The sequence below is a fragment of the Mustela nivalis genome, assembly GCF_964662115.1.
Source record: "Mustela nivalis genome assembly, chromosome: 18".
NCBI classification, from domain to species: domain Eukaryota; kingdom Metazoa; phylum Chordata; class Mammalia; order Carnivora; family Mustelidae; genus Mustela; species Mustela nivalis.
Genome location: NC_139037.1, coordinates 3176167 through 3189391, shown reverse-complemented (window position 1 = coordinate 3189391; position 13225 = coordinate 3176167). Strand labels below are relative to the sequence as shown.

The following is a 13225-nucleotide window of genomic DNA, read 5'->3' as shown; positions in this document are numbered from 1 at the left end:
CCGGGCTGCCAGCCGCTCAGGGAGCGGGTTCGCTGGCTCCTGTGTCGCTCTCTGACTCTGCTGGAGAGACGGACCTGGGGTCCCTGCCGGTCCTGCTATAGCGCAGATCGGCCAAAAAGCCAAACCGAGCTCTCTGGAAGGAAGGATCCACAGACAGGCACGACGGATAAGTGACGACCAGAGCTAATAAGGTGGTTTTACATACTAATAGTGTAGCATGACAGGGCAGGAGGCTGTTGAGAGAACAGGCCTGGGCCTCGTGGGGGCTCCTCGTGAGGGCTCCTCGTGGGGGCTGTCATCCTTTGGGAGGGTTGGGCGTGGGGCAAGGCTCCGGGGGCTGCCCCAGCACAAAGCTTTTCTCCTGTTGAACTCCGTCTCTCAGCCGGGAGCTGCGGCCAAGGCCAGGTCTTCCCAGGTTGCTCTAGGCCAGATTCAGGGCCGACAAGTATTGTTCATCTCCACTTGCCTCGTGAGGAAGGAAGAGGGGCTACTCTGGTGCCCTTGGTGCAGGGGTTCTGTGGTCCTCTGCATCGGAGTTTTTGTGCGTGCTCCATGCCTTAGGGACCTGAGTGCGCCTGTCCCCTCCTGGGTAAGGGACCCAGATGGCCACAGAGGGAGGGGGTGGGTGTGCACACACAGCCTTGCGTTGCCATGGACACAGCCCAGGCCTGTGGGACAAAGGACTCCCTGCAGAGAGAGCACTGTCCTTTCGGGCTGTCTCAGCCTGGTCACTTGGGGTCCAGAGGAAACCCAGCATCTGCCTCCTGCGGTCTCCATGCCCCGGCCCAGCCACTGTCCCTGTCCAGCACGAAAACCCTAGGACTGGGAGTTAGTGCACATCTCCACCGGGGCTGACAGGAGTCTGGGCTTCAGGGTGCTTAGAGAGGCTGGCCGGGCGTGGTCTGACAGAAGCATCTGTACGCAAGTCAGGGGGCCCCGTGTGTGCCCCACTGGAGGATGAGGCCCCTTGCCCAGCCAAATAAATCATTCTCGCCCCCAGGGTACTACTACGACCTAGATGACTCCTATGACGAGAGCGACGAGGAGGAGGTCAGGGCCCACCTCCGCTGTGTGGCTGAGCAGCCACCGCTCAAGCTGGACACGTCCTCCGAGGTACTGGAACCTGGTCCCTGCTGCCTGGGGCTGTAGGTTGGGCTCTCGGTGCCCCCATCAGCGCCTGCGTCCTGGCTTCCCTCCCGCTGTCCCGGGCAGCCCCGCCCTTGCTGGGACTCCCTGCGCACCTCTCCTGCTGGTGGCCGCTGTCTGGATGTGCTCGCCGTCGGGGTCCTGCTCTGTGGGCCACGGCACATGGGCTGCACGGACCTGAGGAGGGGCCCCTGGGACCGTGGAAGCATGCCACTGCCCGAGGTTTCAAACTCATTTGTTCTCTTTCCCAATCTAGAAGCTAGAGTTTTTGCAACTTTTTGGCTTGACCACCCAACAGCAGAAGGAGGAATTGCTGACCCAGAAGCGGAGGAAGCGGCGGCGGATGCTGAGGGAGAGAAGCCCGTCGCCCCCGATGACGCAGACCAAGCGGCAGACGCCCTCCCCGAGGCCGGCGCTGTCCACCCGCTACAGCCCCGACGAGATGAACAACAGCCCCAACTTCGAAGAGAAGAAGCAGTTCCTGACTATCTTCAACCTGACCCACATCAGCGCCGAGAAGAGGAAAGGTACGGCCCGGTGCGGGTCTCGCGGGCTGGGGTCGCTCCACGGCCACGGACTTCTGGAGAGGCAGGGCCGTGGGCTCCCGGTGGGATGGGAAGGCGCTTCATCCGGGGCTCTCTTCGCTCCGTCCGGCCCCCGCGAGGCGGCCGCTTTGCTGTCACAGGCCTGCCCCCGTGTCTCTCTGGCATCAACTTTCTCTCCGTTCCAAATGCAAGTCCCCCTCCTTGGAGCGCATTTCTCTCGTCGCTTCGGTGGCCTCTGTTTCCGCTACTCTTGTCGCTTGTCAGACCTCTCGGCACCTGCGCAGCAAGCGGAGCGACCCCTGGGTACATGGGCGTGTCACACCTTTCTGCGGTGGCCGCTTTCCTCTTGGGGCCAGCGTGGCCCAGGGCGCTTTGTGTTGCCACGGCAGGAGGCCCGGGGTGGCTGAGCTTGCCCTGGCAGGTGCTTCTGGGGCCGTGAGGCCACTGGGGCCGCGCCCGGGCCGCGTCTTGGGGCAGGAGCCGTGGGGCAGGAGTGGCGCGGGACCGGCGCGCTCCTAGTGTGTCTGGCGCCCCGCTCTTCCGCGCGCTCCGCACGCTCGTGTAGTATCTGTGCGTTCGGGTGCGGACTCGGCCGGTCTGGGTGCCCCGTGCACACTTCCACGCGCAGCCTGCAGACACCGAGGCGGTCGCTTCTCTCTGAAAGGAATTCGGATGAAGGCAGGAGCGCTGACCGGTCCCGGGCTTGCTCCACTGGCGGCCTTCACGGGCTAATTCGTTCGCCTTCGGCCTTTAGCCGGTCTAGTGGGACCCGTGCGCCCATGAGGCAGGGACGTGTTGGTCGCCCGCGCCGGGGCCCAGGAAGAGTCATGGTCAGTCTGTAACCAGCGTCTTTGTGCCTGACTTAAGCCCTAGAGGAAGCCACAGTGACGCAGGCACTCAGGGTCAGGAACGAGGGCCACCGCCAGGGGAACTCGCGCAGGTCCGGCCCGTTTCGTCAACGGCAGCCACCCGGGGACATATGCTCACAGGCCGGGCACGGGGGGTAGAGGATGCGCCTGGAGCCTGTACTTCCCGGGCCGCCGCTCGTGCGCGGGAGCCTTAAACACGAACGCCGCGTGGGGCGTCGTCCCTTCGCTGGGCACACGTCGTCTCCGCGGCGGGTCCGGAAGGCTCTGCAGGAAGAGCTGAGCGGAATCTGGGCTCGCTCTGAAAGACAGGCTTCCTCCTTCCAACACAGCCTGTCCCTCGGTGCTCGCTTCTTGCTCCTGCTTTGAAGGGCTCGCGCCTGCCAGCCAGGGCCCGGGCGAGCAGCCTGCTCCCCAGCGACCCACCTGTGGTGTTAATCTCAGGCTGCTTTTCTCATAGACAAAGAGAAACTTGTTGAAATGCTCCGTGCCATGAAGCAGAAGGCACTGTCCGCAGCAGTGGCAGACCCACTCAGGAGCTCTCCGAGGGACAGTCCTGCTGTCTCCCTGAGCGGTAAGGCCCAGGGTGGGCAGGACAGCCCCTTCCTCCGCGGCCGCCTGGGACTGTCCCGAGGGCTGCCCAAGGTCTTCTTCGTCAGGAATCTTTCCTCCTGGAAGCAGGTGTTTCTCTCCATCTCGCTCTTTCACAAGCTGCCCGCACAGCTGGGCAGGCTGTCCTCGGGACAGAGCAGGACGGCAGGGCCGGGGGCTGACGGGGAGGATCCCGGCTTCCGAGGGGCCGTCCCAGACGCCACCCGGCTGGGCCTCAGAAGCCCCGAGCCCCGGATCCCGGTACGGCTGCCCCTGCCCTGCGGCTCCTGCCGGCCCCGAGCTGGTGCGCTCTCTGGCGTCTCCGTCTTGCTTGGTCTGCCCTGCAGGCCTCTCCGACACTTGCTTTCACGCCTCTTCTGTCTGTCTGTCTGTCTCTCTCTCTCGGCTTCCATCAAATCTCGCTGCGCTGCTCCGTGGAACCGGAAATCTCTGTGGTCCGGCCCTGTTCCCAGATCCTAACATGGTCTCTCTTACCGGGTTGGGGCACGTTAACCTCTCCCTTGTGGGTGACTTGAAGCGACCTGCTGCTTCCTTCAGATTCTCTTTCTTCCCGGCTGCCTTCCCGGGGCACCATCCAAGGAGGGACTCGCTGCGGCACGCAGCCCCCCCCCGCCGCCCCCGCCCCGACCGCGCGCACTCACGGACGCCGAGCTGAACGGCCCCCCGGGTCGTGGTTCTCTGTGCTGGGTCTTGATGACACTCAGCTCTGGAGGTCAGCGCCTGGCCGGTCACTCCCCGCTCTCACCGTTGTCCTCGCTTTCTCTCTCCAAAAGAACCAGCCACGCAGCAAGCCTCTCTCGAGACGGAGAAGCCTGTGGGTGTCGCTGCTTCCTTGTCTGACGTCGCCAAGGCCACGGAGCCCGGGAGACTGGAGCAGCTCCGGCCCCAGGAGCTGTCGCGGGTCCAGGAGCCAGTGGCACCCAGCGGTGAGAAGGCCAGGCTGAGCGAGGCCTCCGGGGGCAAGAAGAGCCTGAGCCTGCTTCATCACATCCGCGGCCCCGCGCCCAAGGATGTCCCCGTGCCGCTGTCCCACAGCATCAACGGGAAGAGCAAGCCATGGGAGCCCTTCATGGCGGAGGAGTTCGCGCACCAGTTCCACGAGTCTGTGCTGCAGTCCACCCAGAAGGCCCTGCAGAAGCATAAAGGTACTGAGGCTGCCTGGTCTGTCCCTGTCCCTGTCCCGCTCCCGTGTCACCAGAGCGGCCGGCGGGATTTCCTGGAGCACCGGGCTGCATCGGGGTCGCCCTCAAACTTCAGTGTGCACGAGGTGCCGGGAGCGCTCCGTGGCTGGCAGGTGCCACTGCTGCCACTGGCCTGCCGACCCCAGCTCAGGAAGAGTCAGCAAGGGCCGGCCTCTGAGTTGTAGAAGCCCTTGCTTTTCGCAAGGCCGGTCTCAGGCACAGGGAGGCTCTGTTCCTCCTGTAGCGCGAGCTTTCCCAGCGTTCCCGCGCACGCGCCGCTGGGTCTCCCCGCTCCGACACCCGGGCTGGCGGCTGTTCGTTCCAGCAGCCTCCGAGGGTACTCTGTGGGACACTCGGGCACTCCTCTTGGATAGTTTCATGGAAGTCCCCAAAGGGGGGAGAACAGGGGTCGCTACAGCTCGTTCTCGCTGAATCAAAGGTCGAAACTGCCCAGAGGGAGAACGCCCGGGGCTTCGGTAACAACCGAGGGTGGCGTTCCGGGTGCGCCAGTAGCCAGGAGGGAGAAACGGGCTAAAGGGCGGTGGTGGTCACGGTCAGAGTCAGGAGGAGTTTTCTCGACTGGGTGTTTGTTGTGGATGTACTTGAACGAGTCCCGTTTCCCGGGAGAAAATATTTTGACTAGGTGACCAGGTTCAATACCCTCGTCCTCTCCGACACACGTCGTCACGGGCTTTCCTGTGGACCCGGGACTCGTTTTTCCCGCCTTGTTTTACACCAACCCTTTCCTGACAGTACACTGGACCGTTTTTTCAGGGTTGTTGTTTTTTTTTTTTTTTTAAAGATTTATTTATTTTTTAAAAAGAGAGAGGCAGAGGGAGAGGCAGGCTTTCTGCTGAGCAGGACCCCAGATCACCACCTGAGCCTGTGGCAGACCCTAACAACAGAGCCTCCCAGGCGCCCGCATTCGTTTACTTCAGAGAGTGACACGGAAGGGTCAGGGGAGAGGGAGAGCAAGAAGCCCAGCCCCGCACGGGGCCCCGCACAGAGGCCCAGCGTCTGCAACCTGAACTGAATCCAAGAGTTGGACGTTCCAACAGCTGTGCCCCCCGGGTCCCCCCTCCTGAGGACTTAAAGCCTTCCGCGTCCTGCCAGTCCGGGCCGTGCAGGGCCATGCCACGGGGCAGTGCCGGCCTCATCGAACCCGGTCCCGGCAGCAGCCAGCAGGGGGTATGCCCGCAGCCTACAGGACCACACTCCCCGAGAGGGCGCGGACTAGTGTCCACAAGGGCCAGCTGCAGACCAAGTTCAAGCCCCGTTTCCTAAGACAGGACACGGGGTGCGGTGTCGCCAGGGGTCGGCGTGGCTGAGACCACACGCCCGTTAGGACTGAGTGGACGAGACACACGGCTGTTGGGGTCGTCGTGGCTCGCCGACCTTGCCCTTGGTTGCCATGTTCGACCTCTGGAGGGCACGGGCCTGTCCGACCTCCCTTAGCAGAACCGCCGTCGCGCAGAGTCCCGGCGGCCCGTGACGAGCTGCTCTCCCCGCAGGGAGCGCGGCCGTGCTGTCTGCCGAGCAGAGCCACAAAGTCGACGCGTCCGTCCACTACAACATCCCAGAGCTGCGGTCCCCCAGCCGGCTCCCTCCGCCCCAGCACAACGGGCAGGAGGCCCCCCCCGGGAGGAAGGGCCCCCTCGCGCAGGAGATGGACCAGGACTCGGAGGAGGACGAGGACGCCGGAGAGGAGGAAGAGGACGAACCCCCCAGGCGCAAGTGGCAAGGGATCGAGGCGATCTTCGAGGCTTACCAGGAACACATCGAAGGTACGTGGGGGAGGGGCCAGGGCCGCAGGAAAGAACATAAAAGGCAGCGGACTGGACCCATCTGTGTGGCTCTCCCTGCCAACCGGGGACTCTGCGTGGTGGCGCGGACACAACTACGTAATTCTCGTCCGCTGCCCCGCCTGTTTCCCAAACCGTTCCTTGGGCTTCTGCGGGTGCCCCAGTTTATAGACTGGAGGCCACGGTCCCTGGAGGAACTTAAGTACCAGTGGCTGCCGCCACTCAGTGGGACAGCACGGACCTGGGCCACGCCCTCCGTGCTTGCGGTCTCCCACCGCGCTTCTAAATGCCCTGGCGGTCCGGACTGTGGCTACACGCCAGCGTCCTGAAAATGGAAGGTTTGTGAATTTAGCTGAGCCCTAAATAGTGAGGCCTGGTCACTGCCCCGGCCTGCATGCTGGGCTGGTGCTTTGTGCAGGGGGCGAGCCCTCGGCCTTAGCAGCACCCCTCTCCTCCCAGGGCCTAGTGCTTCGGGGTGAGGGGCTCTGGGTAGGGGTCCCAGGGTCTGCGTCCTGTCCTTGTGCTTCTAGCACTCTGGTTCCTTTCTCTGGTCCTCTGTTTCGAGAGGCAGCGGTGCTGTGACTTCGGTGGAAGGGCCGGGGTGAGCGGGGCGCAGGGTCAGAGCCTCCCGGACGCGGGCCTTAACCAGCCACAGAGGGGTTTTCGTTTTGAGCAGGGAGGGGAGCCCTCTTGTGCACTTGATTATGGAATGTCCTGATTGTTACAAATCCTTTGAAAAGCCGCTTTAAAGCACTGAGGAAAGGAATGCCTGCTTGTGTGGCCATAAACAGCCTGTCTGCCCCTGTGCCCGCTTCCTCCTCCGGGAGGAACCCCGTTTTGAACTGAACTGCTCGCTCGGTCCATGGTGTTTCCCAGTGAACCTGTGTGTCCAGAACCAGTTACGGGGCATTTTGTCAGAGTGAAGCGTGTCTGTCCGGTCGGGTTAGGTTCTTGGTGCCTCGCGGGGAATCCTTCCCTGTCCTGAGGACATGATTCTGTCCATAGTCTTCTGAAGTTCTTCAGGCTCTGGTTTTGTTAGGCCTAGAATTCATTTCCATGCGGGACTAGGCAGAAATTCAGCCTGGTCTTTCCCCCTGAGTAGCCCATTACCCTGGTGGTTTATGGGGTACGGTTTTCCACCCCCCACCTGTGCCCAGGGCAAGCTGTGGCACCCCGCTCTGTATGGCCATCCCTGGGCTGCCCTGTGGGGTCACTAGCTCTGCCGCTGGCTGCGGAGAACGCTGGGACCTACACTTCTGGCAGCTCCGCTGCTCTCGGCCCTTGGGGTCCCCCTATGGATTATTAGGATCACCTTGTTTGTTGCAGAAAATTCTTGTTAGAATTTGCAGTTGCACTGAATTTACAGATTTGGGGAGAGTTAGTATTTTTGATAGCAATGCTATTTCCTCTAGGATTATTGTATTAAATTGCATTAAACCATTTCCCACCCCTTTTTTTGCCGGGAACAACATCCTTTTCTTAGATTGAGTTGTAGGCATCAGTGGGATTATCATGGACTTTCAGTTTCTGTTTTTTCTTATTCCTTACATGGTCACAGCCGGTCAGATCTTCCATAAATCAAATTTAGTTTCTTTTTTGAGTTCTTACACTGTCCCACTGCCCTGCCTAGGACTGGCCTCTGAGCTACCAAACAGCACGGCACTAACGGGGCTCTTCTCTGGTTTATGAGCTGGGAAGAAATAAAGGTTCTTCTTGGAGACCGTCAGAGTTCACGGGGTACCTAGGCCTGCGGAGGGGACAGCCTTAGTTTTTTCCCTTTTGGTGTTTTCTGACGTGGCCTGCTCCTTGCTGAATTCGTTAGTGCTTTTAATATTTTGCATCGCTCTCCTTAAGTGGCAGGAGTGCATCTCCCTGCTCTGCATTTGTTGTCGGTTGTTCCTGCTTCTGTAACTCAGTCAGCCTCTCCTGGCCTTTCACTGCCCTCACTGAGCTTCCACCAAAAAACAAAAAACGTCCCTTCTCGTTCCTATCAAGCCTGCCACAGGACCGCGGGACTCACCAGGTCAGCTGCCCTCCGGGTAGGGGCTCAGCCTTCCACACTGCTTGGAGCCCCTGACCCCCTCTGGTGTTCAGGGGTCAGGGACTGTGCAGAGAGAGCTGTTGTGTTGCACCAACAGGAAAGGCTTCAGCGCAGAAACACTTCATAGAAGGCGTAGATTGGTCCCCGAAAGTCTGAAGTCGCTCCTGTTCAAACCAGGCCCAGGAGCTTTGGGAAAGGCAGCAACCACCTAATTAAAACCACTTGCAAAAAAAAAAATCACTTGCATTGTCTAGGTTTACTCTGGCCTTTTTTGTTTTAAGCACCTTATTAAAAGCTTTCATATCCAAGCTTTCTTTTGAAAAATGCATTTTAAGACCGTGAATTTACCCTTCATGACTTCCTAACCTGTGCGTCTTAATATAAGCCTTTTGACACTAGGACCTTTGTGTCCTCCCCCACGGGGTTGGATTTCCTGTGCGGTGCAGAGGGCCAGGGGCCACTGTGGTCCGGAGGACAAGTCTGGCCGCCTGGAGAGAAGGGCAGCCCTGCCCGGGGCCCCTGAGTCCGGAAAACATCCTGACGCGTCTTCTCTTTCCAGAGCAAAACCTGGAGCGGCAGGTGCTGCAGACGCAGTGCCGCCGGCTGGAGGCCCAGCACTACAGCCTCAGCCTCACGGCCGAGCAGCTCTCCCACAGCATGGCGGTGAGTCCCGGCCCCCACGCGCGGGGAGGGGACTGGAAAGCAGCCGGGGAGCGGGGTGCTCTCCACACACCCCGTGCTGTTTCACCTTCCAAGCCTGTGTTCAGCGCGCACCGGAGTGGTGAAGGGGATGCTGCTCTGTAGGCTGCAGCTCAGAACCGTCGGGGGGGGGTCAGCCTGTCGGTGCTCCACGCTGTAGCTGCGGGGGGGGGGGGGGGGGCGGTGCGCACCCCTCGGGGCAGCTCAGACCCACGTGCGTCTCCGCTGCGGCGCTTGCTGAGGACGGGAGCGGAGCCGGCCCTGCCGCCTGCCCTGTCCACGCCCGCGGCACTGGCACGAGCTGCTCCCTGCCGTCCTGGCCCGTGGGGCCGGGCTGCAGATCTGGGCCGCTGCAGAGCAGCAAAAGTCCCATCGTGTCGGGGCGGAGTTCTGAACTCGCAGGGGTGAGCGTAAGCGGGGGCCTTGCGAGGAGCCAAGGCTGAGGCAGAGCTTGACCCGGCTCTTCCGGAGACCGGGGCCAGAGCTCTGGCTGCGGTGGGGGAGGTTTCTGGAGCTGGGAAGGTGCTCCTTCCCTCATGGCCCCCAGAGCACGCCTGCTGCACCCCCATCCCTGCCCCAGAGGAACGTCTGACCCGAATCTCCCTGTGCAGGAGCTGAGGAGCCAGAAGCAGAAGGTCGTGTCGGAGAGGGAGCGGCTCCAGGCCGAACTGGACCACTTGAGGAAGTGCCTTGCGTTGCCTGCCATGCACTGGCCTAGAGGCTACTTTAAGGGATATCCTAGGTGACGGTTTCCCTTGCACTAGGCCGAACCTATAGTATAGAAATATTATCTATTTTATTACCTTGAATATTTAATATTTTTCACTGGGAGGTTTGAAGCTTAAAAAAAAAAACCACGAGAATGTGCCATGCATGAAGCAAAGGGTTCCAGGCTCCAGAAGAACAGACTCGCCTTGACTTCGATGCAGCTGAGTCACCTTTGTCCGCCAGCGAGCCACCGACTAGGACGCCCCTAGTTCTTTCTCCTGAAGGTGGTTTCACCCTTCCCCCGGCATTCTTTCTGGATCTGAAAGCGAAGGCCCCCGTACCAACACTAAGCTCCAGCGCCAGCGGCCCCGGGCGCCCGACCCGCGTGCCCCGAGACCCCGCTCGGCCTCACTCCTCCCCAGGACCGGGACCCGCTTCAGCGGGAAGAAGGTGGGCCGCGTCGCCGGTAAAGGGCTTATCTGTGTTACTTTTCTGCAAAATTTCCGAAGCAGCGGGTCCCAGGAGCGCACAGAGCAGCAGTCCCGAAGCCTCACGCACAGGCTTCTCCCCGGAACAGCTCGTCTCCAGCGCACGTCGGCGAACGGGGACGCGCAGAGCCCCGTGCACACGCGCTCGCGCCCGCTGGCCGCTCCTGCACGGGGCTGTGTTTTCATACAGACGTAAATTTTGAGAGAAAAGTCAAAGGTGCTTCAGCCTTGTACTGTGTATATATATTAAAAAACAAAGTTTTGTATGTTTTTATTACTTTATTGTTATAAAAAGCCTGCCATTTTTAATATGTGGTCTGGGGGGATTTTTGTTTGTTTTCCTGTTTGGGGGTTTTGTTTTTTTGCTTTCGTTTTTCTGGGCAAAAAAACTTGCTTTTAGTGTTTGTACTGCTGCTGGTCAGGACATTAAAATATTGAAGTGTTTTTAAAAATTAAAGAAGAAGAAAAGTAAAAGAGCTTACCACTGGCGCCTACCGCTCACTTCATTTGGAGTCGCACGGGAAGGTGAGGTAGAAGGCCCCGTGCTGCTCCTGCTCCTGTCCCCGCCTGGCTCCGGGCCGCAAGAAGCACCTGGTGCTGCTGAGGAGGGGCTTGGCCCCAGGCGGGGGCAAGCAGGGCCCTGCGTGCGCGTGCGGCTCCGTTGAAAGGCCCGGTCAGGGAGGGAGCCTACAGCTCCCTGTAGGGTGTCCTACAGCAGTCTGAGAACAGGTGCAAAGTAGAAACTTTAGAAGCTTTATCTAGTTGCAAAGCTTTGTAAAAGCCTAAAAGTAGGGTAAGCCACGTCTGAGCTGAACTTCTCTTGAGCTGTCAGGAGCACAGGAGCAGCCAGGAAGCGGCACCGCCATCTCCGTGCAGAGCAGCGTGTCCCCCGCCACCCCACCACGGCTCACTCAGGCAGCGTCTAGTCTCTCCGACAGGGAATCCAGCCCAAGCCAGAGGCCAGTGCAGCCAGCGGTTGGTCTGTCGGGGGGTGGGGGCGGTGGCAAGAATCCTCCTGGCCCCTGTCCCCTTCACCCTGGGTCAGGGGAAAGCTGGCTGACCTTCAGGAAGGCTCCGTGCCGTGATCAGTGGCCGCGCCCCCAGCCCCAGACCTCAGCTGTGCGGAACAGCTTGCTGGCAGATGGCACTGTGTTGCTCTATCTGTCCCCACACCGTTTGCTTTGTGCGTCTGCCAAGAATCTTCCAGTTATTAGCAAACTCAGACAAGAAGTGCCGCCAGTATTATCAGCAGTCAACAAGCGCCTTCCTCACCACAAAAACGACTTGAAGAGAACGAAGGTCTGTTCCGGGGGCCTCCTCCCCGGCAAGGACAGGGAGAGCAGCAGCGGCACAGGTGGGGACGGGCGCGCGCAGGGAGCGCTGCTGCCAGCAGGCAGGGGAAGCGAGTACAGAGTCTCGAGTCGGCGCGCTACTGCCAGTCCGCCGCTGGAGAGTCCGATCTCAGCAGAAAGGCCCGCTCATCAGCGGGGCAACAGCCAGAGCGAACAGGGAGCCCAGCCCAGCCCAGCCCTTCACCAGCCGGGGGGCGCGGTGGTTCTCCACACTGGGCAAGGTCCCGGGGTAAAGGGAGGCAGCACCCGAGAGGTCCGTGTGCGCAGGCACACGCTGTGTCCCTGAGCCGGCACTGCCCCTGTCCCTTCCGAGGGAAACCGCCACCTTGCCCCTGCCCTCCTCCTGTCCTTCTGCCTCCCGCTCTTGATCTGTAATAAGACAATCAGAATATAACCCGTCAGGTAGCGTGAAGACTCAGAATCATCTTTTAAAAACAGTGTCCCACAAGACCTGGCGCCCAGCCACAGTGTCCGCATGGTCGTTCTCCAACGACGCGGACCGCACAGCGGCACCCGAGCCTCTGGTTCAGGTGTGCAATCTGACACGCACACGATCTCTGGAGCTTTCTGTGAGGCCGGGTCACATGGGGCTTAGGAGCAGCACAGCACACTCGCTCCAGAGTGGCTGCGCCGCCCGTCCCTGTTCCGTGAGCTCCCGCCTCGCGGCCCCTGCCGTCTGTTGGGAAGGGCACCCCGCGAAGTCCCAGTGTGGGGCTCCACGTGCAGTCAGGTCACTAGAAGCAGACCAGAGCCCCCCCCCGCCACTCGGCGCTACAGAACCTCCCTTGGAAATGTTCTGTTTCGCATAATTAGAGCCAAATGGACCTAAAACGGTCCCGGTCCACTGTCCCAGACAAGTGGCGAGATGGGACCTGCCCGGTCTCGCCTGCAGAAAGCACAGGCTCAGCACCTACGTGGCGTTGAGCGTCCAACAGCAAACGCCCCTGAGGAAGTTCCAGGAATAGGAAACGGCGCGCACATGGGCGGTGGCCGAGAACTACGACACAAATCTCAAGTTCGTATGAGGAACGGTATTTGCCTCAAGTAGCTCAGTCACGCTGCCAAATCTCAAAAACCCTACATACACCCCCAGATCCTCCGAGCTGTTTTTAAGTAGGAAATTCCAAGGATCTCCCACAAGAGGGAGGGGTCAGCACAAGCCCATCCTGTCCCCGTAGGTGCGCCTTAGCCGCTTAGCAGCCATCCCCTCTCTCCCCGAGGAAGCCCGCCCGCCGTGGTCTGTCTGTCTGTCCCAGCTGTCTGATCCAGCGCTCGAGCGAGACTCTGATCTCCGCCTTGACCCGAGGAAGACCGCGCTAACTGGTTGTCACTTGGCGTGTGCCCTGTGCTTCAGGGACAGCAGCAGAACCAGCACACGGGAGGGAAGAGGAAAGCCTCGGTCACCCTGGGGGCGGTTTAGATGCTGTGAAATTAAACCTGTTCTAAGTGTACTTGTTTGAATTAACTGTATTGTAATATTATTTGTTGAATGTAGTAATTAGATATTTATGAATATATTCCTGTAATTTCTGACAACATCCAAAAAAATAAAATCTTCCTACATCACGTTAAGAGGAAAATCTTTGTTCTGACAGGGCTACAGTGGGGGGTGGGGGAGAAGAGCTCGCCACGGAGCCTCCCCCGTCAGACATGAGGTCCGCTGGCCAGCGGCTTCGCCCGGTTTCAGGAGCACAAGGGTTTCAGGTGGGGGGAGCTCGAGGGTCCCCGGACCCTCCTCCGTGCCATGTGGTTTCATTCTGGCAGAGTCCCCAGGTGGAAAGGCAA

General features: G+C 60.3%; 1 protein-coding gene across 15 annotated transcripts in view; it reads left to right on the top strand.

The window, feature by feature from the left end:
- GSE1 (Gse1 coiled-coil protein) overlaps window positions 1-13006 on the top strand; it is a 385871-nt gene extending 372865 nt beyond the window's left edge. For 12 of the 15 annotated variants that reach the window (XM_082711616.1, XM_082711612.1, XM_082711605.1 and 9 more), the window contains 7 exons: window positions 1001-1113; window positions 1403-1673; window positions 3018-3131; window positions 3943-4314; window positions 5862-6134; window positions 8753-8856; window positions 9504-13006. In XM_082711616.1, the coding sequence (XP_082567742.1) occupies window positions 1001-1113; window positions 1403-1673; window positions 3018-3131; window positions 3943-4314; window positions 5862-6134; window positions 8753-8856; window positions 9504-9638 (1382 nt within the window). In that variant the 3' untranslated portion in view covers window positions 9639-13006. The remainder of the gene's footprint in view (window positions 1-1000; window positions 1114-1402; window positions 1674-3017; window positions 3132-3942; window positions 4315-5861; window positions 6135-8752; window positions 8857-9503) is intronic. The other 3 variants (XM_082711615.1, XM_082711614.1, XM_082711613.1) reach the window with 2 other exon arrangements.
- Window positions 13007-13225: the final 219 nt, after the last annotated feature.